General features: G+C 42.4%; 1 protein-coding gene across 1 annotated transcript in view; it reads right to left on the bottom strand.

Annotated features, from left to right (window-relative positions):
* Positions 1-15,773, bottom strand: part of FBN2 (fibrillin 2) — a 247,569-nt gene extending 231,796 nt beyond the window's left edge. The window contains exons 1-4 of the mRNA XM_032626668.1: positions 14,876-15,773; positions 13,987-14,069; positions 8,389-8,487; positions 5,370-5,465 (exon numbers count right to left, since the gene is read on the bottom strand). Of these exons, the coding sequence (XP_032482559.1) occupies positions 5,370-5,465; positions 8,389-8,487; positions 13,987-14,069; positions 14,876-15,129 (532 nt within the window). The 5' untranslated portion in view covers positions 15,130-15,773. The remainder of the gene's footprint in view (positions 1-5,369; positions 5,466-8,388; positions 8,488-13,986; positions 14,070-14,875) is intronic.
* Positions 15,774-16,948: the final 1,175 nt, after the last annotated feature.

Genomic DNA, 16,948 nt, shown 5'->3' with positions numbered 1-16,948 from the left:
TATAAAGGTGGACCAAAAGGAAAAAAAAGAGGTAATTTCCTTCTTTTGAATAAATTAGGATAAAAGTTATTTTATAAAGTAACAAGACATAATGGCAACAAATTTACCTTTCAACTGTAGTTGGAAAGAAACTTGTATAAGCCTAAATTTCCAACATGGAAAGAATGCTGACCACTCAGGAAGAAAAAAATAATTGCTTACACCTAGTGTGGGACAAAGCAAAAGGCAAGGAAGAAGACGACTATGGAAAGAAATATGAGCTGGTTTCTTAACTGCCTGCCATGATCTGGGGAGAAGGGAGAAGCAAAGCCTGTTTCAAGCTGGTCAGCCTGTGATATAGAACCCTGATCATGACTGCCAAAGCCTGAATATTTTTATTCAGTAGATATTTACTGAGCACCTACTCTGTGCTAGGTAATATGACAAGTGTCTGTTATTACTAGACAGACTCCTGTACCACTCAATATAGGTACAAACACTTGGACATAAGTCAAATCTGAAATTATGGTAGTTACTTCTACACAAACGTATGGGATAAAAACAGATGCTAAACCAGGTTAAAATGTTACAAAGAGGAAAGAAACAAAAGCCTATTTTTCTACATGAGATAATATAAATCTCTACTACAGGCACTACCTTTTTCCTTTGTCTTCCAGGTTACCATGCTCTCCCAGTTTTCCTCCTGTCTCACTGTCTACTCTTCCTCACTCTTTGCTGGCTTCTCCTTTCTCTTCTCCACCTCAAAATGTTGGGCAGCAATCAAGGCTCTGGCTTCAGCCCTCTTCTCTTCTCTACCTGCACCAACTTCCTAGTGATCTTTGTCTAGGCCTACAATTAAAAGATTAACCATATAAAAATTCAATCTATATGCTCCAGAAGTCATATCTCTATCTCTGACCTCTCTCCTAAGAGCTGAGTTCATAGATTTTTTCACTTGGAAGTCTAACAAACTTCTTTAACTATCAAATCCAAAAGAGAACTCTTGATATCCCATGATCTTAGCCCCACCTGACCCCAGTCCAACCCACTCCCCACTCAGTCTTTGGAATATCAGGAAATGGCATCACCATTCAGCCCAGAGCTCAACCCAAACCTTCTAGCTGTCATTATGGATCTTTGCTTTTTCTTTTAGTCTCATTCACTACACCCATTCCATCAGTACACACTTCCTTCCATAGATTCTACCTCCAATGCAAGCTTAATCCAAACACTTATCACATCCTCAGTTACTAGAGCATTTACCAGCACCACTGCACTAGCCTAACTGGCCCTTTCATTTTCTCTCTTGCCATTTCTACAATCCAGTTTCAACACAGCAGCCAGAATGATTTTTTTTTAAATGTTAATCGGATTGTATCACTCCACTGCTCAAACTGCACCAATGGGTTCCCATAATATTTAGGGGATAGTCCAAATTTCTTTCCTTGGTTTATGAGGCCCTATGCCTTTGTCTCTGAACTCATCCCCTGCCATTATTTCTTTCCCTCACTTCAGCCACATAAGTCTTCCTCTTGTTTCCAAAATGTATGTAATCTGTTCCCACCACAGGTCCTTTGTATTTGCTTTTCCCACTGTCTAGAACACTTTTCCCATAGACTTAAAAGCACAGACTCAGGTCTGTGTTCAAAGTCACCTTCTCAGAGATTCCCCAGTTAAAAAATAGCAGAGAACTGCTTATTCTGACCCAGACTTTCTCCCCCTTACTCTCATTTATTGTTCTAGAACTTCTCATTCCCTAAATTTGTATTAGGCATTTCACTTTTCACCTACTTGTTACCTGTCTTCCCTACCACAAGATAAGCTCTAAGAAGTTGGGCATCATCTTGCTGGTCACTGATGTACTCCCAGCACCTTGCACAATGTGGGGCAGTAGTTATTCAATAAACATTGCTGAAGGAAATGAAAGAGTGCTTTCTAAAGAACATTTTCTACATTTCTGGGAAAGCAGCTAAGCAATTTTAATGTTTTTATAATCCTCATTTTAAAAAACATTTCCAGGATTTTTTTGGGTTTACAAGTTGATACTGTTACACCCGCCTCTTTACTCCCAGTAATACTCTCTCTATATACGACAACTTAGAAAGCATCTTCCTTAAACCATTTCTTGAGCTGACATGTACTAGTTATCATACCATCACCTTCTTATGTGCTGGGACTAATGAATTTTTTAAGTTATATAACTTTCTTGAACCCGTGAGTAAATGTTAGGCAAGGATAGTTCCGTCCCATGAGATATCTAGAGGACAAATTTTCAGATGTATGATGGGTTTCTGGCCCAGTGCTTTTTCACTTTCCCCTGACTGAAAAGTGTGGTGACATCAATATGGCTTGCCACAGGGGCAGAAGAACATAAAAGCACCTCCTACAGGATGAGAAACTACTTTCCGTCACCTCATTTCCCATTTCTGTGTGAAAAGCAGGGAACAGACATACCTACAAGAGCTCTTTCTGTAGAACTTTCAGGAAAATACATACATAAACACACATACCCCAGCCAGGTACAGCAGCTGAATTCAGGCAAAAGTGGCTAGATTTAGGATAGGTTTGACGAAATACTCTGAAAGACCAGTTGAGGCAAGGCTCTTCCCCTGCAATTCTAAAGGAATTATGATTTTTCTCCCTGAGGAGTAAAAGGCTGAGTTTCAAGAAGCATAACAGTGTTTCTTCTCTGGCTATTGAATTCTATAAAATAGGGATACAATCAGATCTCCTAACGTTTTTGTAGGTGTAAAAAAAGGTATAAATCTGCTTTGTTATAAATAAAATAGACAAATTATGGGAAATGCTGTATAGCACAGGGAACTCTACCTAATGCACTGTGGTAACCTAAATGGGAGGGAAGTCCAAAAGGGAGGGGATATCTGTCTGTGTATGGATGATTCATTTTGGTGTGCAGTGGAGGCTAACACAACATTATAAAGCAACTGTACTCCAATAAAAATAAATAAATAAATAAACATGGTGTTCATAATAGACTTTTTTAAATAGTTACAATCTGGAGTCCATTGTATAAAATTTGGAAAATGCTTGAATGTATGAAAAAATACAGGAAAAAATCATTTATGAAAAAAGAAATTTTGTTACAATCTCTGATCCACTGTTGTCCAGCTGTTTCCTGCTCTCACCTGGTCAACCCTAGCCTAAAAAAAGTTATTACATTGGCATCTTCTATTCTTGCAAAAAACTGGCCTCAGTGCACGGTGTTCTCTCAAATTCCTTAAGATTCCATTTCCCAGGCTCAATCTCAGGCTAGCTTAACAGCTTTTTCCATACCTGAGAATCACCTACACAAGGGGTCTGCAAACTATGGGCCACTGCCAGTTTTTGTGCTGTCCATGAGTTAAGAAGGGTTTTTACAATTTTATGTGGTTGAAAAATCAAAAGAAGAATAATATTTTTGTGACACGTGGAAATTATATGAAATTCAAATTTCAGTGTCCAGAAAGTTTTGCTGAAATACAGCCAAGCTTTTTTATTTGCATATGGTTGCTTTTGCACTACAATGGCAGAGTTGAATAGTGACACGGATCACAAAGTGTAAAATATTTACTATCTGGCCTTTACAGAAAATGTTTGTCGACTCCTAACCTTAAGAGAATATTTTTCTTTAAATCAATTCACCTGTTTATTTTAAATTATTTTAAAAGAAAACTTTATAGCACTTATAAACAGAAAGCTAAAATTATCCAAACCTGAAGGCAACCTCAAAAATAACATCAACAGCCACAAGGAGATACTTTGTATCCATTAAGATTGCTACCATCAAGAAAACAGAAATAACAATTGTTAGTGAGGATGTGGAGAAATTGGAACCCTTGTGCACTGCTGGTTCCCACCTGTAGTAAAATATAAAACGGTGTAGCCACTATTGAAAACAGTATGAAGGGTAGGTCTTCAAAAAATGTAAAATAGAATTACCATATGATCCCTGGATTCCAGTTGTGGGTATATATCCAAAAGACCTGAAGCAGGGACTTGAATGGATGTTTATCCACCCAGGTTCACCACAGTGTTATTTGTAACCAAAGGTGGAAGTATCTCAAGTGTCCATCAATGGACAAATAGATAAAAGAAGAATATGACATATACACAAAATGGAATATTATTCAGCCTTAAAAAGGAAGAAAATTCTGACACAAGCTACAACATAAATGAACCACGAACACATTATGCTAAGTGAAAGAAGCCAGCCACAAAAGGACAAATACTATATGATTCCACTTATATGTGGTACCTAGAGCTGTCAAATTCACAGAGACAGAAAGTAGAATGGTGCTTGCCAGGAGGTGGGGTGAGGGGAAATGGGGAGATAGCATTTAATGGGTACAGAGTTTCAGTCTTGCAAAACAAAAAATGTTCTGTGGATGGATGCTGGCAACAGTTGCACGACAATGTGAATGTACTTAATGCCACTGAATATACACTTAGTAGTTAAAATGGTAAATTTTATATTATATATATTTTACAATAATTTCAGAAGTTTTTTAAAGTGCAACAAAACCAGAATAAGTTTAGTTTAAAACAAGCCAGATATTCTTGCACATCTAAGACGTGGTCTTGCTATGTTAAAATGGTTAATGAACAATTCTTAGGGAGGCCTTGATGATTAGCAGCAAACCTAGACGCTGCACCTGATGAAATGCAAACGGAGTGAAAAGGGACTTTCTTACTATTTATGATTCAACTTTCGTTAATATCATGTCCTTCTACTCATCCATACTTAAAAATATGGGGATTCCTGTAAGAGTCCCACAATTTGGGAAGCACTAACCTAAAGTATTGCCCAGTGATAAGTCAAAATACAAGAGCTATCATCCTTACATTCTTGCTAAAAGGTTGTTTTTGATTATAATAGGATATTCTCCAGTGAGTGAAGAGCTTTGCTGGATTAAAGCTCCCTCTTTCACAATGACATAATTTTTAAAAAATCATCTCACAGCCCTGTACTGTGGTATTAAATAATAAAATATATTTGAGCAAAGGACAATTTATAAGATTGGCTCTGCTAGGGTTAAATTTGGGATATCCTAAAAACAGAGAGAGATCACAGCGAACGTTACCATTTTTTTCAGACAGGTATCCATGCTTTATGGAACCAGATAAAAGAAAATCAAGTAAATATTTACCTGTGATATATGTCCAATTTGATAAAGCCCTAGTAATATTCAACAACATCAATACTCTAAAACAAAAATTTTTAAAGAACTGGAAAACATTAGGTATTCAGCTATAAGGTATGTCTTTTCTACATCAAAATATTTTTAAAGGATTTTAACATCCTTTACAAGACCTTAAGTTACGACTCAGTACCAAACGCCCACTCAATCAAATTATTTCTAATAAATCGAGTCTATCCCAATGTTGCTTACGTTGTCCACAGTAAGTTCCAATATATCCTTTCTGGCACTGGCAATGGTCCTCTGCACAGGTCCCACCATTCATGCACCTAACGCTGCACTGTTGAACTGCAAAGAACAACAAAAAACATAAAATTATCAATCACCAGAATTATAGTATCTGTGAGAGTTATAAAACTATACTAAATACCCAATTAATGACAAATGTATTCTATGGAAGTAAGTGTTATGACCCAAGCATACCTTTATTTATTTGTAGTAAGTATGCACACAAGCATATCTGTTACAACATATGTTATTTAGTATATATTTAAAATCTATTACACTTTCAATGTTAAAAGAAGGAAATATAAGGTGACTAGAAGAGTAAGTTCCAGGATGCAGGAAGCACTCATGTATCCATTCAGAATATGGTGGCTGAGGCCTGGCACTGCCATCACCCAGTGCTTAAGCAACTGCTTCTCTTTCTCTCACATCAAGTGTTTTAACAAGGTCTGCAGGTTCCACTGGAAAATACATCTCAAATCCATCTTCTCCTTTCTGTCGCCATTGATACTGTGTGGTTCAGCTACCCTCATCTCTCACCTGGACTGTTGCAGTAACCTCCTGATAGGTTCCCTAGCTTCTACTCTTACCCTCTTCAAATTCTTTCTCTGCAGAGCAGCTACAGTAATCTTTTAATAATATAAATGGCATTGCTTCATTTTCTTATTGAAACCCTTTCGATGATTCCCTGTTGCATTTGGGATATAATGCAACCCTTCCATGACCAAGGAGGCTGTGTATTATCTCCCTGGATGTGCCTGCTTCTCTAAGACCTTCTCTTCCCAATCTTCCTCTTTGTAATCAAATGAACCTTTCACAGTTTCTCAAGTGGAGGAAAGGTCTTTTGATTTGCTACTTCCTCTCCCTGTGAGGGTCCCTCCCTGGCTCTTCTCATGCCTGGCTCATTCTCGTCCTTCAGAACTCAGCTCCAATATCACGTCTCATCAGAGTGGTCTTGTCTGGCTCCTGTAACTAGGTTCCCCCTTGGCTCCAGGCTGTTCTCCTTCACAGCAAAGTTTCCTTCCGAGAACTTACCACTATCTATAATGACTCTGTGGTGTTTGTTTACTTGTGTTTTGTCTGTCTCCCTACAGGGATGTAAGCTCCGTGACAGTGGATGCCAAGTCCATTATGACATCAGGGCACTGAGCTCATTGCCATTTGCTGGGGCCAAGGAAACTGTGGAAGAAGTAGACTGTGGTCAACAATGAATCGAGAGTTTCATGCCACAGTTTCAGATGCCTACTATCCATTCAAGTGGAGATGTCCAATAGGAAATGGAACATGTGAATATGAAGCTCAGTGGAGGGATCTACTCTAGAGATAATCATTATGAGTTAGCAACACATTGGTAGTAACTGAAGACATATATGTAAACGAGTTCACCCAGGGAGGACAGAACTCTTGGGAATACCTAGCTGTGACTGTAAGGCTAGTAAAGAAGATACAGAAAGGAGACTAAGAAATAATAATCAAGAAAAGGAGTATTGTGAGCCATTAATATTTTACAAGTGAAGGGAAAAGAGAGCATTTCAAGAAGATACTGATTAATGGTGCTAAATGCTTTGTGGAGCTGGAGCATCTTGAGGACTGGAAAGGAGAGAAAATTTCCTAATGGAAAGGCAGCCAGTATTACTCAAGGCCAAATGAATTCAGGGATCCCCTATTAAATTACATACCATAAACTGAGGGTCAGCCAGTGATTGTTCAGCTGCCCAGGTAGAGGAATTAAGAAACTGAACTGTAAAAAATTTCTCCAGGTTTGGGTTTTTTGCTGAGGGTGTAGTTGAGAAAACTAAGAGAACAGGATAATGAAGATATGGGGAATGGTATCGTCCAGGCAGTCAGACAAGGGAGGTTCAGGAAAGTAGTAGAAGAAGTTTGCTAATCACGGTGGTCAAGAAAGTCTCGATGAATTCTAAATAACAGGTTTCCAAAGGTCGGGAAAATGACAGATTATTTTCACAGAAAACGAAACTAGAGCATTAATCAGAAGTTTCATCATCAGACAATGACATTTGTTATATGAATCTTGAATCTTATATTCCTCAATCAGATAAATTATCTATTACCTTTTCTTAGGGAAAATTTGTAGAGAGAAGTGTTAAAAATATAACAACTTCACACTAGTTTGAGGCAGACAAAGATTTATTTAATTATTGAGCAATTAAATAAATAATATCTGCTTCCATCTTGCTATAAAATATCACCTTAAACACTGGCCTAAAAGATTAGTCTTGGACCTAAAGACCCATCAATTTCTACTTAGGTCATGAAAAACACAATCTTAGCCCACTGTTATTGTGATCTTACAGAGCTGTTGGGAGTCTGTATGTGTACAGCAGAATAACTAATATATGTAAAACATCTGGTCAGTACACAATAAATAGTTGTTGTCATCTCAATCCTCTTATCCTTCCCCTTTAGTTAACCCACAAAACAGGATATGAGCCACAGGAGTTAAGCAAAGGCAATAAACAGAGCTGAGGGTTTGAGACTACAGGCTTAGGCATCAGAATCCCTGGCTTCAAATCCATGTTACTTTGGGCGAGTTAAACTTATGTGCCTCATTCTCCTTCTCTGTCAATGGGGTAATAATAGTATCTCATAATATTCATGTGAGAATTAAATAAAATGATATAGTTAAACACTTAAAACAGTACCTGCAACATGGTAAAAACCCAGTTAAGTTATAGCTATTACTCGCAAAGAATTACTTCTCCACTAAATCCAGGCTCTTTTTCTGAATAGACACATAGCTTCTGGACCAGTATGAAATCATTTTTCTTAATGAAAATCACTCTCCCATTACCCCTTAGTTGTTGGTGGCAACAACTAAGCCACCAAAGATTTTTACTCCAAAGATTAGTACTGACCTAGTTAGGAAAATTATCATGGGTCTATATCCTCATTGAAAAGGACATTTAGTATTTACTCAAAAGCTTACAGATAATGCAGTAAATAAGGTCACACATTAAAAACATACTTGATTTTGATCCACAGGTTGGTGATATTTGGCCACTGGAACAAGTACACATGTTAGGACGGGAACAAAATCCATCTCCACAACTATTTCTACAAATTGCTGTAGAGAGCACAACAGGGAAACGAACGAACAATTAGGTAATAAACCATAGTTTACAAAATAAGAAAACTATAGTTAAAAACAATAAACCTGAAAAACTAAGATATAAAATACGTGATATATTATATACAATGGAATATTACTCAGCCATAAAAAGAAACGAAATTGAGTTATTTGTAATGAGGTGGATGGACCTAGAGTCTGTCATACAGAATGAGGTAGTCAGAAAGAGACAAACAAATACCATATGCTAACATATATATATATGGAATCTAAAAAAAAAAATGTTCTAACGAACCTAGAGGCAGGACAGGAATAAAGATGCAGACATAGAGAATGAACTTGAGGACACGAGGTGGGGGAAGGGTAAGCTGGGACGAAGTGAGAGAGTGGCATGGACATATATACGCTACCAAATGTAAAATAGATAGCTAGTGGGAAGCAGCCACATAGCACAGGGAGATCAGCTCGGTGCTTTGTGACCACCTAGAGAGGTGGGATAGGGAGGGTGGGACGGAGATGCAAGAGGGAGGGGATATGGGGATATATGTATACGTATAGCTGATTCACTTTGTTATACAGCAGAAACTAACACAACATTGTAAAGCTATTATACGCTAATAAAAATGTTAAAAAATGTTTTTAAATATGTGATATATAATGCCTAATTTCAGATATACAACAAAATTACCCATTGTAGACAAGTGAATAAGTCTCTTAAGTATCCTTATGATAATGTTCACACAAATGAAGCTACTTCAAGTTCCATAATCCTAATCATTCAACTCTTATCAACACAGGTCATCTTTTCCATTCAAGGGAAAGAGTTTATAATCAGAATTCACCGTGAGAAGACAGTCTTGGTCCTAGGAAGCTGGGAGGGTTGAGGAAACCTAGAGGTCCTGCATACCTTCAGAAAGTACAGCCAACTCTGTAAAGGACCTTCACAGGAGACAGAGAATGTGAAATTGGCTGAGCTGGAGGCTCCACGCTCTAACGACTTGGCCAAGCCCCAGGGGTTCCATGCACATTCCTTCCCGGCTGGTATCTGACCTGCCCCATCATCAATCTTTGTTCCCCTTAATAATTCTCTCTCTCCTTCCTCCAGCCTTTCTTCTCCCATTTTACCTCCACAACCTAGCCTATTCCCGCTGCTCAGAAAAGCTGCTGCGACATTTTGATGGAGGGAAAGTCAAAGCCTCCTGCAGCTATGACCTCCAAGGTATGAGGGTCATCAGAGCAAAGAATGTTAGGCTCACTGACACAGCACATACCACAGATCCTCAAAATCGGTAGTCCAGTGCCTTCAAATGGGAAGTCTCTCCCATATTTAGAGTCAGTTCATTTAGGAGCTGAGAGATTTATCTCTATACCCACAAGTGAATTCTCTCTGTGCACACAGGCAAGTGCTTTAATGCTCCATGAGTGGATGCATGAAGACAGGAAGAGGAGAGTCTGGGAACGCCCTGAAACTAGCTGTAAATATGTATGTAAATGTGTGTATGTATCTTTCACTAGGGAGGGGGTCTCACAACTTTCAAAGAGATCCGAGCCCCTCAATACGTAATGTAAAGGGTGTGTTCTATAGAAATGAACTAACTCAATAAATGTTCTTCTTCTCCGGATTGCCTTTTGACACCCACATAATATGGCCAGCATCTCTATTACCACTCCCTATAAACGAAAATGTCATATAGTGTGAAGATAAAAAACAATTTTAGGCAAGAACATGGCTTCTGCCATGGAGTTGATTATTAATTCTTAAAATGTGCTAGATTTTCTGATCACCAATAACTTTCCAATGAAAAATGTTTACTAAAACATTGTTTTATCTCAAAGCCCCCTTACCCTCAGTAGGTAGACATTTAGTCTAGGCTTACGTTATATACAAAGTGCCCCTTCCCAGGTCCTAAACCCAAAGAAGGTCTGATGGGCTGGAGACTACTCATCCTCAGACAGATCCCTGTCGTGGCCACAGGTGTACCCTGTATATCCGTGAACCCATGAGAAGCAAGAATGCTTAGGCTCTTTCTCTTCACACTCATCTCAAACTATAGTACACCTCATCTAAATATCTGTCCCTCCCCCAATTACAAAAACGATGAGGCCCAGAAATACCAGAGGGGAAAGGAGAGAGGACCTGGGTGTTGGGATTTCAGTGATGCTGGGAGAAGATGCATGGCACAGTGGAGAGTAAATGAATGGTATGCAAGAGGTCTGAGGTTGAGTTCCCGCTCTGCCATTGACCCACTGCAAGCTTGGAAAAAAAACCACAGCTTCTCTGGGTTTAGTTTTCTCATTGGTAAAATAAAACAAAAGGATTATACTGGAATGTTCTGATGTCTCTTCGGGTCTCAAATGCTATGATTCTGGGCCAACCCCTTCCCACTGTTATTCACTGATCAAAATGCTCTTCATAGAATAATTTCACAACAAAAAAATTAATAAGCAAACTTTTCCATTGCTTCATGTTCTAACAAGATTTTAAAAAAACAAATGGAGAGTGAGAAAGTCAATTTCATCCTTTTGGAAACAAATATTTGGAAGTTTGGAAGTACCTCAGTGATTTTTGCAGGCCACAATTAAGAACAATAACAAGACGCAGACTCAAATCAAAATGCATTAAGTTTCCAGTAGTTTGAGAAGTATATTTTTATTTTAATATCTTCTCATGAAGCCTGGTCAAGGCCAACCAGATTAAAATTCTAGGAGTTGATCATTTTAATATCTCTCTGTAAAGAAAAAATGTTGATGTATAAGGAAATTAATCTTTGGTCCTCCTTTTCTATTTGTATTTCACTTATTCTCTTTTTGTAAGTTTCCTCAGAGCTTTCTTTTGCTAAATGATGGAAATTCAATAAATATAATAAATAATTTGTTATCATAAGAAAGTCATGGAATGAAAATTCTTTTTTTATTGAAGTCTAGTTGATTTACAATATTAGTTTCAGGTGTATAGCACAGTGATTCAGTGTTTTTGCAGATTATACTCCATTATGTTATTACAATATAATGGTTAAAATTCCCTGTGCTATACAATATATCCTTGTTGCTTACCTATTTTACACATAGTAGTTTGTATCTGTTAATCCCATACCCCTAATTTGTCCCTTCCCCACTTCTCCCCTTTGTAACCACTAGTTTTCTGTATCTATGAGTCTGTTTCTGTTTTGCACATACATTCATTTATATTATTTTTTAGATTCCACATATAAGTGATATCATACTTTTTTTCTTTCTCTGTCTGACTTATTTCACTAAGCATAATTTTCTCTAGGTCCATCCACATTGCTGCAAATGGCAGAATTTCATGGAATGAAAATTCTTAATTTTGACTTTATGATGGTTTCAATTTAGTTATTACCTCCATATACTACAGTTTTAAATGTCAGACTAATTGAACTAGTGAATTTAATGCAAAATATTAAGGTAAAATTTAGATGAGACCCATGCAAGAGAATATAAACGCATTACAGTCCCCCTCTCTTTTGTGCACTATTTTATAGTCTTGGGTATTTGAATTACCTTTTAAATGTGCTAATAAATATTTTTGTAGCTATCTCTTGACACAAGTACTGTAAATGTTTCTTGGAGATATAAAGATCATTTCAAAGTTTATGCTTTGTATAGATTTATGATACATGTACATTCCAGTGTATTTCATAAGCACCCAAATACTTGGAGTATCAGAAATGAGGGCTACAATATTCACTGTTACTTTGAGATTTCCAAAGCTGATTTTCTAAACATGTAAAGAGCACACTGTTACTCAAAGAGCAAAAATATATTTAAAGCTGACACTCAGAGGGCCATATATATACGTATACATTTTTTTTCCTACTGCAAATATTCTGGAAGGCTCTGTTCTCTGGAATTCCCATTCCACACTGATCCAATAAAATCTGACTTTACAGATTTTCAACACGTACCATAAACCAATCCCTTCTCCTCGGCTACTCTCCAACTCAATAATGGCAGTCACATTCATTACATTTAGTGAGTCAGACTTTCCGCAGTGCCTAAGTCACTCCCAGCTAGTATGGCAGGTGTGTGGTGAGTGACTTAGCTGTTTCAGAATTCTAGGAACCATGTAAGTTTAAAGCAGGCACGGTAACACCCTACTGGTCTGAAAAAGTAAATGCACCCTCTACACACGCCTCATGTATATGACTTATGTGCTGGAGGGAAAAATATCCAATACCCTTCCATTCTTTTTAATAAAAGTAAAGGCTTATAATCAAAAGGTTTATTTAAAATATTTATGAATCACCCTAAAGAACACAGTTGTTGCTTCCTGTTTTTGCCTCATTACTGGATACTGTGGGATTTTTAGGGTAGAAATAATAAGAAGCTAGTATTCACAACACTTGAGATACCATGCCTTTTTAAAAACTGCACAGAAATAACATCAAGTGTCTATCTCAAACCCACAAAACCAATAAATATAGAGTCAGAGATGCCACTACATCCTTATTATCCCTTGGCTAGTGTGGCTTGCCCTTTTTCTCTCTTCATGTGGCATAATTATCTTTTCCCTGGAGAATATTGAGGTCAATCTAAATTCAAGACTGTCTCTAAATAAATGTGCTATGACACCTGGCTGTCCTCCCAACAAGGCAAATGTGGCTGTGCTATATAAATACACAAGAAAAGGCCAGTCACACTTCAACTCACAAATTCACAGGCATGTGAAGTAAGACATCCCATAGTCCACCACTGTGAGGCTGATAATGATAACTAATGACTTCTCCAATTAAAACTTGGAGAGCCGGGTATACACTTTGGAAACTGAATAAAATAATCAAAAGGTCAGATATGCAAAACTTTTGAAGTTCTAAGACTCACACTTTGGAAATCTACTGTACACTATGAGATCTGGGATCTGGAAATCCTAAATTTCCTAAATGTCTTCCAAAAATTAAAAAAAAAAAAGTCAAGCCATTTGGAAGAGTTCTCTCTTTTAAAATTTTCGTTAACCTGGATCAACTCTAAATCTCTGAGAGTGATCCTTTCATATCTATGTTAGGTGACTGTTGAGATGAAACCAGAGATAATAAAGCGGTTTTGTACGGAGGCCTAAGAAAGCTTGATCTTCAGAAGGCCTAAACCTCCTGCAGAGTCAAAAGGCAGATAATTTACATAATCACATTGTGGTCTTATCTGCTCTCCTTCAGGAAAAAGTGGTGTGGGTTATCTGGGGAATTGCTGTACTCCCCCTTCAGTTTGTATTAATAGACATAGAAAGATAAAACTTCCAAGTATCTTTGAAACCTTTATTATTATTGCCCTTCAACAGAGTCTACAAGTGAAGTCTAAACCGAGGCAAACTGGCTGCTTCTTCCCCACCATTCAAATGGGGCCGCGCGTCCTAATTATTACTGCTATGTGGCCACCGGATTCTAAACGCAAATGTGTGTCCAAACTACTGAATGCAAGAGGTCGGCCCTGAGAGGGGGCCGAGCGTGCTGCCCCAAACTGCGATCCCAGCCTAGCACTCACGGACAATGCATTGGTTTCCTCCAGGGAGCGTCTTCCATCCCGGGCAGCAGTAGGAGTGGAACCTGGATCCGCATACGTTGGGCCTGCGATAGACAAGTGAAGTAACGCACACTTAGAGAGGGGTGCGGTAATACATTAGCAGTTTTCGTAACATTTATGGGACAACCAACAGACCAAAACTACACGTCAAATTCTTGGGGCTTGGGGCTCAGACGTGGAAGTGAATGAGCTAGACACTGGAATGAGGAGGGTCTGAAATGTCTAAACATTGCCTTTCATCCGCCCTCCGTTGCTACCTTTTTAAGGAGCGAAAAGAAACAGGGAAACATATAATTTGCTACTATTCTAGCCTCCGGATGCAGAGAACAAAGGGAACACTCCGTTTCAAAAATCCTTGCCCTTGTCCCCAAATCCATCCCTCCTTGATCAACTGTTACTTTGGCCCCGACATGTCAAGGATGGCGAGTCGGAAGGTGGAGCGCTCGGCTTGATGATTAGAGTGAGCTGTAAGCCCCGCACACGTCCTCAAACAAAAGGCTCGGGAGTTGCGCCCCCGACGGTGGGGAGCAGGCAGGCTTGACCAGCCCCGGCGCGGGGCGGCCTCAAGCGCGCCTTCCGCCAGGAACTTGTTCCCGCACGGCGGGCTCTGCAGGCGCTCCGCGATCCGCACCCGGGGGCCTCCGACCCACCCGCTGCCCAACCCCCCGAGGGAGGTTTTTTTTTTTTTGCCGGCCGAACTGCTGAGGAAAAGGGGGAGGCGCTTCTGGGAGTCTTCGGGGTCTACTGGTGGAAGGGGCCTCGGCTCTAGCCGCCAGAACTGGGTTTTGGGAGGGGGTGGGATGGAAAGCTGCCAAGCCGAGGTTTCCCCCCGTACCGCCTGCCCACCTACCCTCGGAGCACGTCCTGCTGTCCTCGCCTGCGGACGCGGCTGGCCGCCGCAACACCCTCCTCCCGGTACTCGGGCACTGCGAACCCGCCTTCAGAGCCCGCCGCTGCGGGCCTGACCTGTTGCGGCGGCGACTGGGGCCGGGGCGGCTTGGGCGGCGGGGGCTGGGGCTGGCCGGCCGTGCCCTGCGCCCAGAGCGCCACGCAGCCCAGCCACACGAAGTAGGGCTGGAGACACAGCCGCCGTCGTCTCCCCATCGCGCGCGCTAAGAGCGCGCGGACCCTGGTCCGCGGAGACGGAGCGCTCGAAGACAAAATCTACGCGGCCCGAAAAAAGTCAGGTCTAACAAGCCCTTCGTCGGCTCCGGAGACTCCCTTGAGCTCGGGCTCCCTGCTCTAGTGGGAGCCCAGGACCGAGCGCTGGCCCGCTGACTGCCGGCGAGGCGCGAGCTCTAGAGCAGCGGGCGGCGAGGCGCGGCGGCGGAGCGGCCGGCAGCCCCGCGCGGTCCACGTTGCATCCCCCGGGCCGCTGCCCCGAGCGACTCCGGGACCGCCAGCAGGCGGGGGCGGGAAATTACAAAAGTAACCCGAGCAGCCGCGGCGTAAAGTTACAAAGAAAGCGGACCTCAAAAGAAAAAAAAGGCCTGCACGCAGCGACTCGGCGGATTCCCGTGCGCTCCGGGTACAGATCTTGGAAAGCTGCAAAAGTCACCAGAAAGAAGCCGGAAAGCAAACAAAAGTCGCCCCCCAAAGAAAAGGAGGGTCTTCTCCCGGCTCGCCCGGAGTTCCACTGGGCAGCGACGCGCCGGCGGCGGCCTAAGAGCAGGACGGAGGTGCGCGGGACCGGGGCGAGACGCCGGTGAGAGGGAGGCCGGGAGGCTGGACGCCGGGGAAGATGCGGCGGGCGAGGGCGCGGCGCGGGGGTTTTGAGGCCCGGCGGGGCGCTGGGCGGGCCGGCGGGCGGCGGCTGTCAGTGGGGGCTGGAGAGCAGCCGTCCACACGTGGGGCGCAGCCCTGACCGAGGGGCCGGCTCAGAGTGGGCGGAGAAAGAGTAAGGGGGCGATGGGGTGGGGAGGAACGAGGGGAGCCAGGGGCTGGGGGAGGGGAAGAGGAAGGAAAGGGGTAGGGTGAAGGGAGGGGAAAGGACTCAGATTGGGGAGAAGGGGGGCGATCCGGAGAGGAAGGCCAGGGTTTGGAAAAGGGGCTTGGAAAAAGGGATTGGCGAGCTTGGGTACGAGAGGAAATGAGCGGGGGATGGGGGCGAGGTTAGGGCGAGGAGAGAAGTGGGAAAGGGGAGGGAGGGCGGGGGGGCCTGGAGGAGGGGGCGAGGCGCTAGTCGACTTTGCTTCCCGTCCCCCTCAATTGGCCGCTAGCTCTGTTTTGACTGTCTGTACAAAGCGAGCAGACGACGGGGGAGGGGGCAGTTAGGGAGCAGATTTGGGAAAGGCGACTGCAGCCCCTTCCCCTCCCCCTCCGCCCTCGCTGGGCCACGGACCAGGGACGAGGGTCTCTAAACGTGCCTGGCTTGGCTAGACCCGCAGCTGAACTTCCCCACCCGGCAGAGGCCACAAAGTTGAGGATGAGAACGGGTCCTCCTGCAGGGACCCAGACCCAGACCCGGGGATGCGGGATTCTCAGTCAAGCAGGACTAGAGACTCCCGCGGGAGTTGGCTGCAACCTCCATCCGAGGAGGCCGGGCCCTCCCAATCGCCCTCCTACCACCACCTCCCCATCGAGAGCGGCGTCAGTCTGCGGAACCCGCAGAGGGGCTGGGCGTTTCCGGATTGAAATGCGCCCTCCACCTCCAAGACCGAGCTCACGTAGCCGCGGGGAGCCTTGGCAGCTTGCAGGCGCCGCGGTCCTGGGGAGTCCGTACAGGGGGTGTGCTTCGGGGTGAGCCCTGCCAGGACTCTGCATGAGTTCGCAGCCAGAGAAGAGTTAGATCCCCAGAAGTGTGTTTGGGGGGGGGGGGTGACGCGCATGGTGGGTAAATGGATCTTGGGGCATATCCCTGGTTCCTGTCTTAGACTTCTGATTAATGGTTAAACGTTAGCAATTGGTGCATCCACTGGCTGGC

This window comes from Phocoena sinus, chromosome 3, assembly GCF_008692025.1.
Source record: "Phocoena sinus isolate mPhoSin1 chromosome 3, mPhoSin1.pri, whole genome shotgun sequence".
Classification (NCBI taxonomy): Eukaryota; Metazoa; Chordata; class Mammalia; order Artiodactyla; family Phocoenidae; genus Phocoena; species Phocoena sinus.
The sequence above is the reverse complement of the archived record's forward strand: the minus strand, read 5'-3'. Positions and strand labels throughout refer to the sequence as shown.